The 13,708-nt window shown below is 41.8% G+C and overlaps 1 protein-coding gene across 1 annotated transcript in view; it reads right to left on the bottom strand.

Moving 5' to 3' along the window:
• DTNA (dystrobrevin alpha) overlaps positions 1–12,886 on the bottom strand; it is a 75,063-nt gene extending 62,177 nt beyond the window's left edge. Inside the window, exon 1 of the mRNA XM_053465999.1 lies at positions 12,716–12,886. Within this exon, the coding sequence (XP_053321974.1) occupies positions 12,716–12,732 (17 nt within the window). The 5' untranslated portion in view covers positions 12,733–12,886. The remainder of the gene's footprint in view (positions 1–12,715) is intronic.
• Between the last annotated feature and the right edge of the window lie 822 nt (positions 12,887–13,708).

Below are 13,708 nucleotides of genomic sequence, written 5' to 3'. Positions count from 1 at the left end.
AACAGGAAATGACCATTCCCAAACTGGTGCCACAAAGTCGGCAGCATACAATTGTCTAAAATGTCTTTGTATGCTGTAGCGTTGACAATACGCTTCTCTGAAAATCAGGGGCCTAGCCCAAACACTGAAAAACAGCCCCAGACCATTATACATCCTCTACCACTGTTGGTGTGCTTTACACTGCCTCAGACCAGAGCTGTAGCTAGCTCCTTTTGCACCTGAGGCAAGAATGGACAACTGTGCCCCTCACAATTTTTTTTTTTTTTTTTTTTACAGAGGCTATTTTATTTACACTGGCGTTACACACTGCCTTTACCCACACCTGCCCATAAACTCACATATACACATACACTGCCCTTACACACCCCTGTCCATAAACACACACCTACACATACACTCCCCCCTTACACGCGCCTGCCCACACACACACCTGTCCATAAACATGCATACACTGCCCTTACATGCCCCTGCCCAAACACACACATATACACATACACTGCCTTTACACACACCTGCTCATATACACTGCCTTTACACACACCTGCCCATAAGCACACATATACACATACACTGCCCTTACACATGACTGCTCATATACAATGCCTTTACACACATCTGCCCATAAACACACATACACTGCCCTTACACGCTGCCTTTACACACACCTACCCATAAACACGCATATACACATACACTGCTCTTACATACCACTGCCCATCCACACATACCTGCCCATAAGCACACACACCTGCCCATTAACACGCATATACACATACACAGTCTTTATACACACTGCCTTCACACACACACACACACACACTGCCCATAAACACACACACACACTGCCTTTACACACACACCTACACACAAAGAAACAGCTTCCAATCTTTAGGATACTTTATTAAGCGAGAGCAAACAAAAGCAATATTTCGGCCAAACAGGGCCTTTGTCAAGCTAACACTTCACTCCAAATCACACCCTTAAGTAACGAGTATAATTCGTAAAAAAGAAAAAATGGTTCTGCACTCAACTCCCAGGAAGCTGGGTGCTAGTACACACACCTGACCATAAACACGCATATTCACATATACTGCCCTTACACACAGATATGCACATACCAGCTTACAAACACACAAATACCTACACTGCTCTTACACACACGAGGTTACAAATGCACACATACACTGCCCTTACACTCCTTTCTCTCCATTTCTTACCTTTCACATCTTCCATCCTCCACCTTCCATGAAATTTTTGGAGCTCGAGGTCTGTCACTCCAGGCCTCTGCTTTGGTGCTCCCTTATCACTATGCGCCGGCTATTGAACCAGAGCATGATGTCATATCCCGGCGCTCGGCATCAATTGCCGGCACCTTGTGATTAGGGAGCACGAAAGCCGAGGTCTGAAGTGACAGACCTCGCGCTCCCTAATGTTGGGCTGGTTAGAGGGGAATTGTGATCTCCCCAACCAGTCCTGCAGCTGCTGATCACACAACCGTGCGCCCCCTCACAGCTGCGCCTGAGGAGAGTGCCTCTTTCGCCTCACCCTTCCTATGGCCCTGCCTCAGACGACGTTTGGCAGTGTGCATAGTACTCTTAGCTTGTGTGCACCTGTTCAGCCACGGAAACCCATTTCATGAAGCTCCAGGCGCACAGTGCTTGAGGTGCAGAGACAGTTTGAAACTCTGTAGTGACAGACCATTTTTAAACGCTACACGCTTCAGAACTCAGGGGCCCCGTCTGAGTGTCTGTGGTCTACTGCCTTGTGACTGGCTTGTTGTTACTCTTAGATTCCTCCATTTCACAGTAATAGCACTTACAATGGACTGGGGCAGATCTAGCAGGACAGAAATTTCACTAACCGACCTGTGGCAAAGGTGGCATCCTATGACAGTGCTACATAGTCACAAAGCTCTTCAGTATGACCCATTCGACTGCCAATGTTTGTTTATGGATATGGCTGCCTATGTTTTCATTTTATACATCTGTTAGCAACCGGTGTGACTGAAAGACCTAAACCTAAACTAAGCAGCCATCTTAACATGTTGTTCCCTGTTCTGGTTCCAGCTTGGCCTAGGCCACCTTTACAAGAAGGATAAAGCCCCAGTTCTGTCAACCTCTGACACACACACCTCACCTTTCACTAAAGCAGTCTCCAAAATAATTACACTGACTGTCACACAAAAAAGCACGAGCTATGGCAGAATTAATAAATCAATGTAGTTATGATAAAAGCTGGGACATAAATCAAGTAACCCACGTATTTTACTACGGTTTAGCAGATCTATCCCAATGATTCCATATAATCAGTAGTTATATGAATTTTGATTTAGGTGAGTCACTTTGCACCCACGCTTAAATGTCTGTTGGAAATAAACACATAAAAATGTAGATTAAAGTAACAATGAAATATATGTACAGGACATAAGGAATGAGGCATATACCCAAACAAAAAGGCTTTCACAAGTAAAATCGTAACAACACATGCAGATACGAAAAGAATAAGCAACAATGTTATTTTCTTATTCCACTACGTTATCTTAAAATATATCCTTCAATATTCTAAAATATTTTCCACAGAGGCACATGCTTTGTCGAGTTTAAGCAAAGTAATCTTTCAGTGGAATTGCACCTTCTCAGCTAAGGACAGTAGCTGGCTTCAGGATTAGACCTGGTGTCTCCCCGCCGTTTGCATGCTAAGCATTGCCTTGTTCCAGAACTTTGAAGACCTGCAGAATGTTTTTACATTACAGCGTTTGAATTCGGAATCACAGTAATTCTTGTCATTTTAAAAAAATAAATAAAAAATACCACGACTTGGAACAGTTCTTATAGAGGTACGCAAGCACTGTAACTATCAAAAAAATAGTGCAAGCAAGTCTAGTGTTACATTTTGCAAGCAGAATCCCATTGGTTATTGCTGTCATATTCGCTACCGTTCAAAAGTTTGGGTTTCACTAAAAACAAGGCAATTCCTTGCTGTAACATAATTGCAAAAGGGTTTTCTAATGATTAATTACATTTTTAAACTAAAACTTTGATTAGCCACACAACGTGCCATTGCAAATCATTTTTTAAATGAATACAGCATCATTTTGTAATATTTTAAACATATACATCATTTAAATGCTTCGAAATGTTTCATTCTAATAAAAGAAACGGTTTGCTCTGCTAGCAAACGATCGCCAAACACTGCTGCTGCTTTAACAGAAATCTAATATTTTAATTACGTAAAAGAACAGGCAGTTTAAATTAGGTCAGGCTCCTATTATGTAATTTCACAATGCAGAGCTGTGTCATTTTCTACATGTCTGCTGTAATTGAGCTATAAATCAAATGGACTGGCGGGTAAAAAGCATTCACCGCGCCATCTTTCAGGATCTCTCTTATGATGCATACAAGCCACAGTATAAATCGAGCCTAACCTGTATCCAGACATCACCATGGGCGAGGATGTTCACATACAGAAACATATCGACCATTCCGCAAGCTTGTTAAAAGAACGCCACAAAAAGTAAACGATCTCATGCAGATACTTATTTGGTTCCATGCAAAGTTATTTAAAGTCTTAGCTACAATTTGTTACATTCCTGAAGTTCCATCGCATCATAATAATCCTAAAAATGACAAGGACAGACTGACGGAATAGCTAGACACGAATGAAATCACAGCCACGGTACCTTGGATTTTGTCTAAGCCTACATTCAATATGCCGAAGGGAGAGATGTGCAAACACGCGGTGAGATAGACTCCGTAACGGAACACGCAGAGCTGACACTCGGTAAACACAATTATCAGACTGCCCAATAGAAAATGTCACGCAGCCCGGATTTGCTACAGCATATGGTAAGCGAACATGACACCGCGCAGCTGATAATGGCTGGCTTTTCAAAGCACTCTGAACAATGCTTCAGCTATGTTCTCATCACATTCTGGGGCCTGGCAGACACAACCCCTTATCTAGAACTGCAGCCAAGTTCTAGCCTCATCCTGATCTTGTTTTCTCTGGAGTCATTTTTATTGGTAATTTGTTTTTGTGAAAGATCATGGGGTGGGGGGGGGCACTGACAAGGTTCAAGGCTATTCTTTAGCTGCATCCTTCTAGAGATTTTGAGTAATGAAAACAGTATTTTACCTAAAAAGTGCATTACGTGATGTGAACTTTCAAAAAATAAAATAAAAATGATGTAATGTCACTAAATTCATTCATTGCCCCCACACCCCGATTAAGTTACTCTGACTTCTTCAAGACAAAGGATTACCTAGTCTCTGCCTATGTATTATAGCTTGTTTTTTAGGTCTATACGTGAAAAAAGGAAACAAAGCACATTGATCTCCTATGTTAATACAGGACATATCACTGAAAACTCACTTTTTTGTGGACTCCAGCTGTGGACATACGTGACACTGGGCAAAAAGTGCCAGTTTCCACCCATCAAGCTGCTTGTAATGTCACAGCAGAAACACATAATTCTACTCTGCCCCCAAATGGAGGAGTTTTTGGATGCCTCTATTCATGTCGGCTGTTCTTCATCACAAACTTGTTGGAAAGCAACCGTTTTGCCTTCTATGTGAGACAGTACCCTAGGCCTGCTCCTCACTCAGCGTCCCACGACCTGCCTGGTGGTGCAGGCTGTAGATCCAAGCAAAAACGTAGTATTTGCCAACTTAAGATTCCATCTGGGGAAGAGAACTGAAGTCCAGAGGGCATATAAAATTATACATATTCGGTGTTGACTCAATAAAAATAGTAATACCTAAAGAGAGCATCGAAAATATAGAACTAAACAAGGCAGTGTTTAGCTACTTAACCATTTATTGATGAACGTAGGAGAGACATGAATTGTAAATGCAATCGCATAGATCTGTAATTACTAATTCAGTCTTAAATCAGTATAGTCACACTCAAATCAGATGGTTGGGAGGTAAAATATTCCGGTATTTAAGGTGCAGTAAAAAATTGTAAATCCTTGCACTTTTGTAAGCATCTGCAATCACATTTCTTGCTCTTGGTGTAATCTAATCTAGTCATTACTTTTATTGCATAAAGCAATAGTGTGTGACTGCATTACGTGCATGTGTCTGTAGAAAAATACCGGCATGATCTATGAATACGGACAGGGCTGGACAAATCCCAAGAGCCAAGACACAGTGATGGCTTCTAAATTTTCACTGCTAGCGGCCAACTACTGGCGGTAAATTGATCTCTGTGCATATACGGCTTTCGTTAGACCCAAAAATGTCACAAAAATATACAAAAAAGGGGAGCATACCCTAAAAGGCATACACAGTCATATTCCGGGGAGCTGCTGAAATGGCCAACATGTACACACAACCAATTGTGTACCCAGAAAGGTCAGTCTGGAACCTAATTTTTACAGTTTGTTCAGTTCTTTATATAATGACTTATGAATTATACTGAAGGCTTGGAATAATTGCAACTGCACCAAGTGCAAAGATTGCCTGATATTACCTATTATAACATAAACCTCATGTATTATACCGGTATAACGGCCTAAACAGTTGCTTACATTCTTCATTAATCCATGGGGTAACATCAGAGGATGGGGTATCTATAGGATATCGGTTTCTGAGCTGGGAGACCATGTAAGGGGCCATTAAGGATCCCTACATACATTGGCTTCCTTGACAAACAAAAACAAAAGATTTCGATCTTGAACTCACAAACAATATACTGACATACTTACACACTTAAGCAGTAACACAGACATGTCCACAAAAAACAAAGCCAGACAAACACATATACAGTTACATAAGCAGACACACACACGTGGCTCCCCAGGCAAGAATATTTTCTTGGACCCCCCATTTTACATAGATTGGAATATTTTTAAAGCCTAGCAGAATGGAGCAGTGAAGAAGCTGTGCAAGTAGGGTGCAGAGCGATTTATTTTTTATGGAGGGGCAGCTGAGCCCAATACACAGGGTGCATCACACCCGGCAAAGGAAATAATTGTTCTGCCCCCAACACCTTACACACCACAATGTACACTAACACCCGTTCTAACACCATTTATGAACACATAACTCAGTTTAACACTGTACACTGACACAGGCCCCAAAACACACCTGAAAACTGTACACTGACACCCTCCACACACTCTAGCATTGCACACTAACACACATATACTCATTGTAGCACCACGCACAAGATCTAACACTGTACACGGTTTACAAACACACTTATTGTAACCCTGCATACTGACGCACATTTTAGTAATGGATAGACTGTCACAATACAAACATATTCACTACCCACACATGGAAACACTGCCCTTACAAATGCCTGCCTAGACACACATACATGCGCATTCACTCTCGCCATTCCACACATACTGGCTCACACTTGCCGTTGTAGCCACATGCATACTTGCCCTTAGACACACTTGCACTAACATACAAGCACTTTGGAAATACAAGAACACTCCCTCTCCCCTTTCTCATTTACTCCCTGCTTTATCACAGGTAGCATAGTTTAGGACAGCAATGGAGCTGTGAAGGAAGTGTAAATTTGGACAACTCCATATTACCGTATATAGCATATAATACATAAAACTGAGGATACTGCTTAAAATTGTGTTTCAAGAGGCATTTCAACTTGACATATTTCTGTGCCAGAGAGGTCTGCAAAGCATTGCCCGGCACTGGCAGGAAGGGGATTAAAACAGTGAAAGGACATCTGACCCATTACTAATGAGAAAGACAACGCTGCGCTCAGACATCTGCCTACCACACAACAACACATGCCTAGGAAATTCGGAACACACTATTGTGTGCTGCGCCGTTGCCTTTAGCCTAACCCCGATTGCGTGAAACCTGCATCCTCTCCACCATGGGGAACGGATCTTCAAAAAAGAAATGAAGATGGCCGTATGCCAAGTAAACTAAAAAAGGAAACACAGATTTACGCCAGAAAGGCAACTGCTTGATTTATTTTGTTTTAAGTTACCGTGATATTCCTTATAACTAGTTACTAAATAAAAGCAATTCTAACACTCCCATGATACCCATCCTATCCCAATCAATGCATGCTTTCCCAACTAGTCCACAATCTTCATTATAACCTCCCCCTTAGTCTCCCAACAGGCTGCAAGATCGGTGTTATTATTTAACTTGTATTACAGACTGTATTGTAACTTGTTACAGAACATGCTGGCACTCCATACATAAAATGCAATTATAATAGTACTCCTGGCAAAAATGTACACAAGATTGTAAGTAGGGCTGCAACTAACGATTATTTTAATAATCGATTAGTTGGCCGATTATTTTTTCGATTAATCGATTAATCGGATAAAAAAAACAATATGCAAATTTTTCGTTTATTTAAAAGAATTTAATGAACTGGATGTTAAAAAACAACTTAAAATTTACATTAACATTCTTATTTTGTTATGATGTAATAAAAAACAATATTTTCAAAGTACAAGAACCCAAACACAATATTTATGAAACAAAATAACCCCAAACATTCTGAAAAGAGGTGGACTATTACTGTTCAAGAAACTTTGCCCCAGCACTTTGCACTTTGCACCCAGCACTTTGCACCCAGCACTTTGCACCCAGCCCTGGCACTTTGCACCCAGCACTTTGCACCCAGCATTCAGCACTTTGCACCAGCACTTTGCACTTTGCACCCAGCCCTGGCACTTTGCACCCAGCACTTTGTACCCAGCACTCAGCACCCAGCACTTTGCCCCAGCCCTGGCACTTTGCATCCAGCACTTTGCACCCAGCACTTTGCACTTTGCACCCAGCACTTTGTACCCAGCACTCAGCACTTTGCGCCCAGCACTTTGCCCCAGCCCTGGCACTTTGCATCCAGCACTTTGCACCCAGCATTCAGCACTTTGCACCAGCACTTTGCACTTTGCACCCAGCCCTGGCACTTTGCACCCAGCACTTTGTACCCAGCACTCAGCACCCAGCACTTTGCCCCAGCCCTGGCACTTTGCATCCAGCACTTTGCACCCAGCATTCAGCACTTTGCACCAGCACTTTGCACTTTGCACCCAGCCCTGGCACTTTGCACCCAGCACTTTGTACCCAGCACTCAGCACCCAGCACTTTGCCCCAGCCCTGGCACTTTGCATCCAGCACTTTGCACCCAGCATTCAGCACTTTGCACCAGCACTTTGCACCAGCACTTTGCACTTTGCACTTTGCACCCAGCCCTGGCACTTTGCACCCAGCACTTTGTACCCAGCACTCAGCACCCAGCACTTTGCCCCAGCCCTGGCACTTTGCATCCAGCACTTTGCACCCAGCACTTTGCACCAGCACTTTGCACTTTGCACCCAGCACTTTGTACCCAGCACTCAGCACTTTGCGCCCAGCACTTTGCCCCAGCCCTGGCACTTTGCACCCAGCCCTGGCACTTTACACCCAGCACTTTGCACCCAGCCCTGGCACTTTGCACCCAGCACTGGCACTTTGCACCCAGCACTTTGCACTGTGCCCCTGCACCCAGTCTCCAACTCTGCCCTGCACCCAGCCCTGCCCCCACATTCTGCCCTGCCCCCACACTCACACTCTGCCCTGCACCCACTCTGCCCTGCACCCACTCTGCCCTGCACCCACACTCACACCCTGCCCTGCATCCCCACCCCCACTCTGCCCTGCACCCAGTCTCCCACTCTGCTCTGCACCCACACTCACACCCTGCATCCCCACCCCCACTCTGCCCTGCACCCAGTCTCCTGCCCTGCACCCCCCACCCCCACTCTGCCCTGCACCCCCACCCCCACTCTGCCCTGCACCCCCACCCCCACTCTGCCCTGCACCCACACTCACGAACCGCTCTGTGCGAATGGAGCCACTCGCACAGAGCGAACCGCTCTGTGCGAATGGAGCCACTCGCACAGAGCGAACCGCTCTGTGCGAATGGAGCCACTCGCACAGAGCGAACCGCTCTGTGCGAGTGGAGCCACTCGCACAGAGCGAACCGCTCTGTGCGAGTGGAGCCACTCGCACAGAGCGAACCGCTCTGTGCGAGTGGCTCCATTCGCACAGAGCGATTCGCTCTGTGCGAGTGGCTCTGTGCGATCCGTGCACATAGACATGAAGAATACTTACCTCCGGAACGCGTCACATCCGTCACGTAGCTAAAAGAAGGCGGAGACTGCAGAGCGTGTAGCAGAAGCGGGGAACGCTCGCGGAGGTAAGTAAAAGGAGCCTAGTGCTCCAACAACGAATCGATCACTCGATTAATCGATAACGGAAATCGTCGACAACGATTTCCGTTATCGATTATTATCGATTTTATCGATTCGTTGTTTCAGCTCTAATTGTAAGCAGAGAATTCTTTATCTAAAGTATCAGTTCACTGGCACTATATAAAAACATACCGGTAATAGTAATATCAACAACAATATGGTAATAAAATAATTAGTGACATTTGGTTGCTGCCATGTTCTACAGCAATCATAATGATCAGCTATAAGGAAACAAAAAAATATAAATATTCTGCGGCTATTTCGATATATTAAATCAACCTAATAACAATCAATGGGTTAAACGTTTAAATTTTGCAGAGATGGATAACATTTCAGTGTCTTAATGTTCAAGCGAAGAAAGATAGATCTTTAAATAAACTCAAATATGAGAGAATCCAATATGTTATGTTCTGCGTTTCCTTGTGTACACTACTGTTTCTTTGAAAAGTGAATGTAAGTGTGATTTCTTTCATTGGACAATAACGTTTTTGTTGAAGAAACACATGGATTTGAAATTGTGTCCTCGGACAATCTGAAAAGGCATTCCTACCAGCAAAAAGATTCCTTCCACGCAAAGCGAGGAGGACACGGCACCCACAAACGGCTCTCAGACAACAATGGTGCGCTTGCAAATCATGGAAATAACCGGAATAATATGGAGACTGATGCTTCCAAAAGTTTATACACTTTTTATACACACTTTTATACAACTCTAAAAGAACTGCACTCGTTTTCCTAACTTCTGCACTAAAATGTAAACATCAGAAGATGCACCTATTAGCAGCACATACACATTTAATGAAAGTGTTTACGTATTCATACAGCCATTATGATGCAATCATTATCAGATCTAAGCAATGCGCATGTAAAGAATGACACTAGCTTTCTGCGTGTGCCCCAATGAAGAATGCTGTGTGTATTAGTTCAAAAACTAATAATAAAGCAATATGTCTACAAACTGGATTCTATCGCAGGCTGCCCAGTACAGAGAAAACTCTAATCTCTATGGGGCTCTCCATGTACTGTACCAGTAATGCAACAGTTTAAATGGGAGATGTCTACAAATGAAGTCAATGAGCCATGACTTTCAACAAGTTCACTAACAGTTATTATAGAAGCATAGTTTGAAAAAATACTTAATTTTTTTCCCATCTGTGTTCCAACCTATGTAACAGTTCTGCAAAGCCTATGTAACAGTTCTGCAAAGCCTATGTAACAGTTCTGCAAAGCCTATGTAACAGTTCTGCAAAGCCTATGTAACAGTTCTGCAAAGCCTATGTCACAGTTCTGCAAAGCCTATGTCACATGTTCATATGGCAATTGTTTTTATAAGGCAAATATTTCTCCTATATTCACTTTGTTTTAGTTCTGAGCTGTCAGTGCTTCTTCTTTAGTTTTTATGGCTTTCATTTCATTTCATGGTTTCACCGATTAGAACATTTCCATCCTGGTCTGATTTGAGGTTCAATTTGATCCACAATTTCAGATTTACAAAGTCCTATCTATCTATGACAGAGTTGCACTGTCTTTCCTTGTAATAAAGCGTCTTAGGCCACTCTAGAGAGGATATATACGAGATATACATGAGGTATATGTTCTCAAATAGAGGGAAAATTGGCGACATCCTCATCCGTTAACTGCTCTTCCAAATATTTAACTTTCCAGTTGCCTAGAAGTTTTATTTACCATCTCAGGTTAATAATGATATATATCAAACACACATACCCTAGTTTTGTTTAAATATCACATGTTTGCTTTTATTTCTATATTACATCCATTCATAATAATGTGCAAAAACTATTACATTTAAAGGAACAGTAGTGGAGTCCTGCAGAGATGTTATTTAATTAACACAAAATGTACCCCCATCGCACTGTTATCCGCTAAAAGCTGCCATTAGCGTAAGTGTATTCTCAGCAAGCGCACGCCACATTAAAGCTAGGTTTTAGTCGCAAAAAATGCTGTTTTTTGGCATTCTGCAATTATAGATCACATTAAAAAACACTTCTCTATGAGCTTGTTAACTCTGAGAAGAATTCAAATTATATATAGATATATAAAAAACACAGTTTTTTATTTACAAATACCAAGAAATGCCTATATTTACATTTTAAGGGGATAGCCCTTCATGTGAACTTACGAATGCAGAAGTATAAAAACATACTGTTTTATCCAAACATATTATAACACTGCAATATTATATAAGACAACCAGTGGCAGGTGAATTATTCATTAAAAGAAGTCTGTAACCATTTCTGCTTGGTGTACTTTCCCCTTTTAACAAATGCACCAAAGACCTGGCCTATCAAAAAAGGCAACGCAATCCAGTCGTGGTGCTTTGACTCGGTGACGATACGGCTAATCACCCAAATATCACGTAACGATATCTGCTAAACGATGACTGCTTGCGTTCAAACCTCCCTACAAGACCACAAAACGTTTGCTACAATCAGCCTGGTTTCCGGTGAACTGGATTATCTGTACTTTAATACCGATGTGTTTTCTGCACTGTTCTTCTTCTTATTATTATTCATTGTTTTATATAGCGCCATCAAATACTTGTAATCCCAAATCACAGTGATTCCCATTTTGCATGACTTCATTTGCTTTACTTAAAAAGTTAATTTAAAATTTTTTTTTAAAAAAAATCAATCGATAAAAACAGTAGTTTACTAGCCATTCGCCTATTATTACGACATCAATACTATTTTTCCAGATTCAAATGACATTCTTATCTTACAAATACATGCACTTAATACGAATTGGAGTTAGAATTGATGACATGTTGTTTACACGGGGAGTCTGGTGATCTCAGCATGTGAACCCAACCGACTCAAAACTAAAGTCACTGAACCAATGCTTTTTGCTGCCAACCCCGCCGAGAGGATACAAATAAAAATGTGTATGCGAGTCACTACCATAACATCAATACCAAACACTGTACTTTAAGAATTCTTATAACAAGTTACCAAACACAACTGAACTATATAACAACAATTTACACAACAGTATGGGCAACATTAACAGAGCCCATTAGAGTAGAAGAGTATATATATTGTAGACAAGCAGAAAAGCCGATATTGGCCATTACATTATTAACTATCCTTATAAAGTCTAACACTGTTATGTAGTCTCACTGGAAACTAACCTGAGAAGTTATCTGATTATCATCTTATACAGAACCAGTAATATACACAGCACTTCTTACGGTACATACATTCAAGAGGTCTGACGAAACCAGAAACGACAGCCTGAGACAAACAGACATATAGTGACTAGTTCAACATTAGCAATTCTGCCAGTAACATGTCATCGACCGTTATATAACATTACATATTATATGTTTCCAAATATCCACCACCTGCCCTCAAAATACATGTCATTTAGTGAACTCTATCTCTAAACCCTCGCATTGCTTATCTCCATACACTGAAAAAGTATACTTGCCTTGTAAAGGTTAGAAGGAATTATAGAACTTACCCTACAGTTTGAACCATGATGGTTAACAAGTTTATCTTGTATTCCCTGCAGCCCTCGCAGGTAACGCCAATAAAGAAATATCGCAGAGGCGATAACCTTTTAATATAACGCTCAGGGGGAGAGTGACCGGCGGGAGCAGAACGCAGGCTCAACACAGAGGGAATTAGGATTTTGGCTGCAGATGCTGAAATTTCTGCGTCTATTTTAAATCGAAGTGATTCAGTTTCACATACCAGTGAAGTTCTGAAGACAGATGCCTTCGCACAGACCACCAATCCCAGGGCTGGGGAGTAAATTCCCCTCTGCTCCCTCCCCCCATCTCACCCAGTCTTCTCCAAGATATCTGACTAAATCATCGCTCAGCTGTCTCCAACCTATCTGAGGAGGATGAAAGGCGAGCTTTCGTTGCCTGTCAGAGTTAGACCTGAAAAGAGAAACAAGCTTTCTCTCCATTCCATTGTAAAGACTCTGAGCTGCAACATACATGAAAAGTTAAACTTTGCTACACAATGTATACTTTCATTCCATCCTAAGGTTACCAGGCACTAACTACAGCCTATGCACTCAACGCCATCGAACGCCAAAGGAACCTAAATAAAGCGCACCCCGTCCTTTAGTCCCACATTAAAGTGTTAAAGTTTTTATTGCAAGGTAAGGGTCAAAGTATTCTGGTGTATTATGTAGCACTGCTGTCCTTATTACATAACATAAAAGTGTGATATTATATATATTACATACAGTATGTGTATATATGAGTCAAAGGACAAATGTACTGATTCTCAAAGTAAAAGTAAAAAGTTTTGAAAACTGCTGAATTCTCAACATGTCAACATAGGTCTCTTGAACATTGCTATGGTAACGCTAGCACCAAAATGACAACTTTTTGTAACAATAATAATAGCGCTTTGGCAGTACCCAGAACTCCTGATTTATCTACGCTCAAGAAGAAGTCATTGTAAAACATATCCCATTAAACAGTGTTTTTTTCTATAA

This window comes from Spea bombifrons, chromosome 5 (assembly GCF_027358695.1).
Source record: "Spea bombifrons isolate aSpeBom1 chromosome 5, aSpeBom1.2.pri, whole genome shotgun sequence".
Lineage (NCBI taxonomy): Eukaryota > Metazoa > Chordata > Amphibia > Anura > Pelobatidae > Spea > Spea bombifrons.
This window is presented reverse-complemented; position numbering and strand designations above follow the sequence as displayed.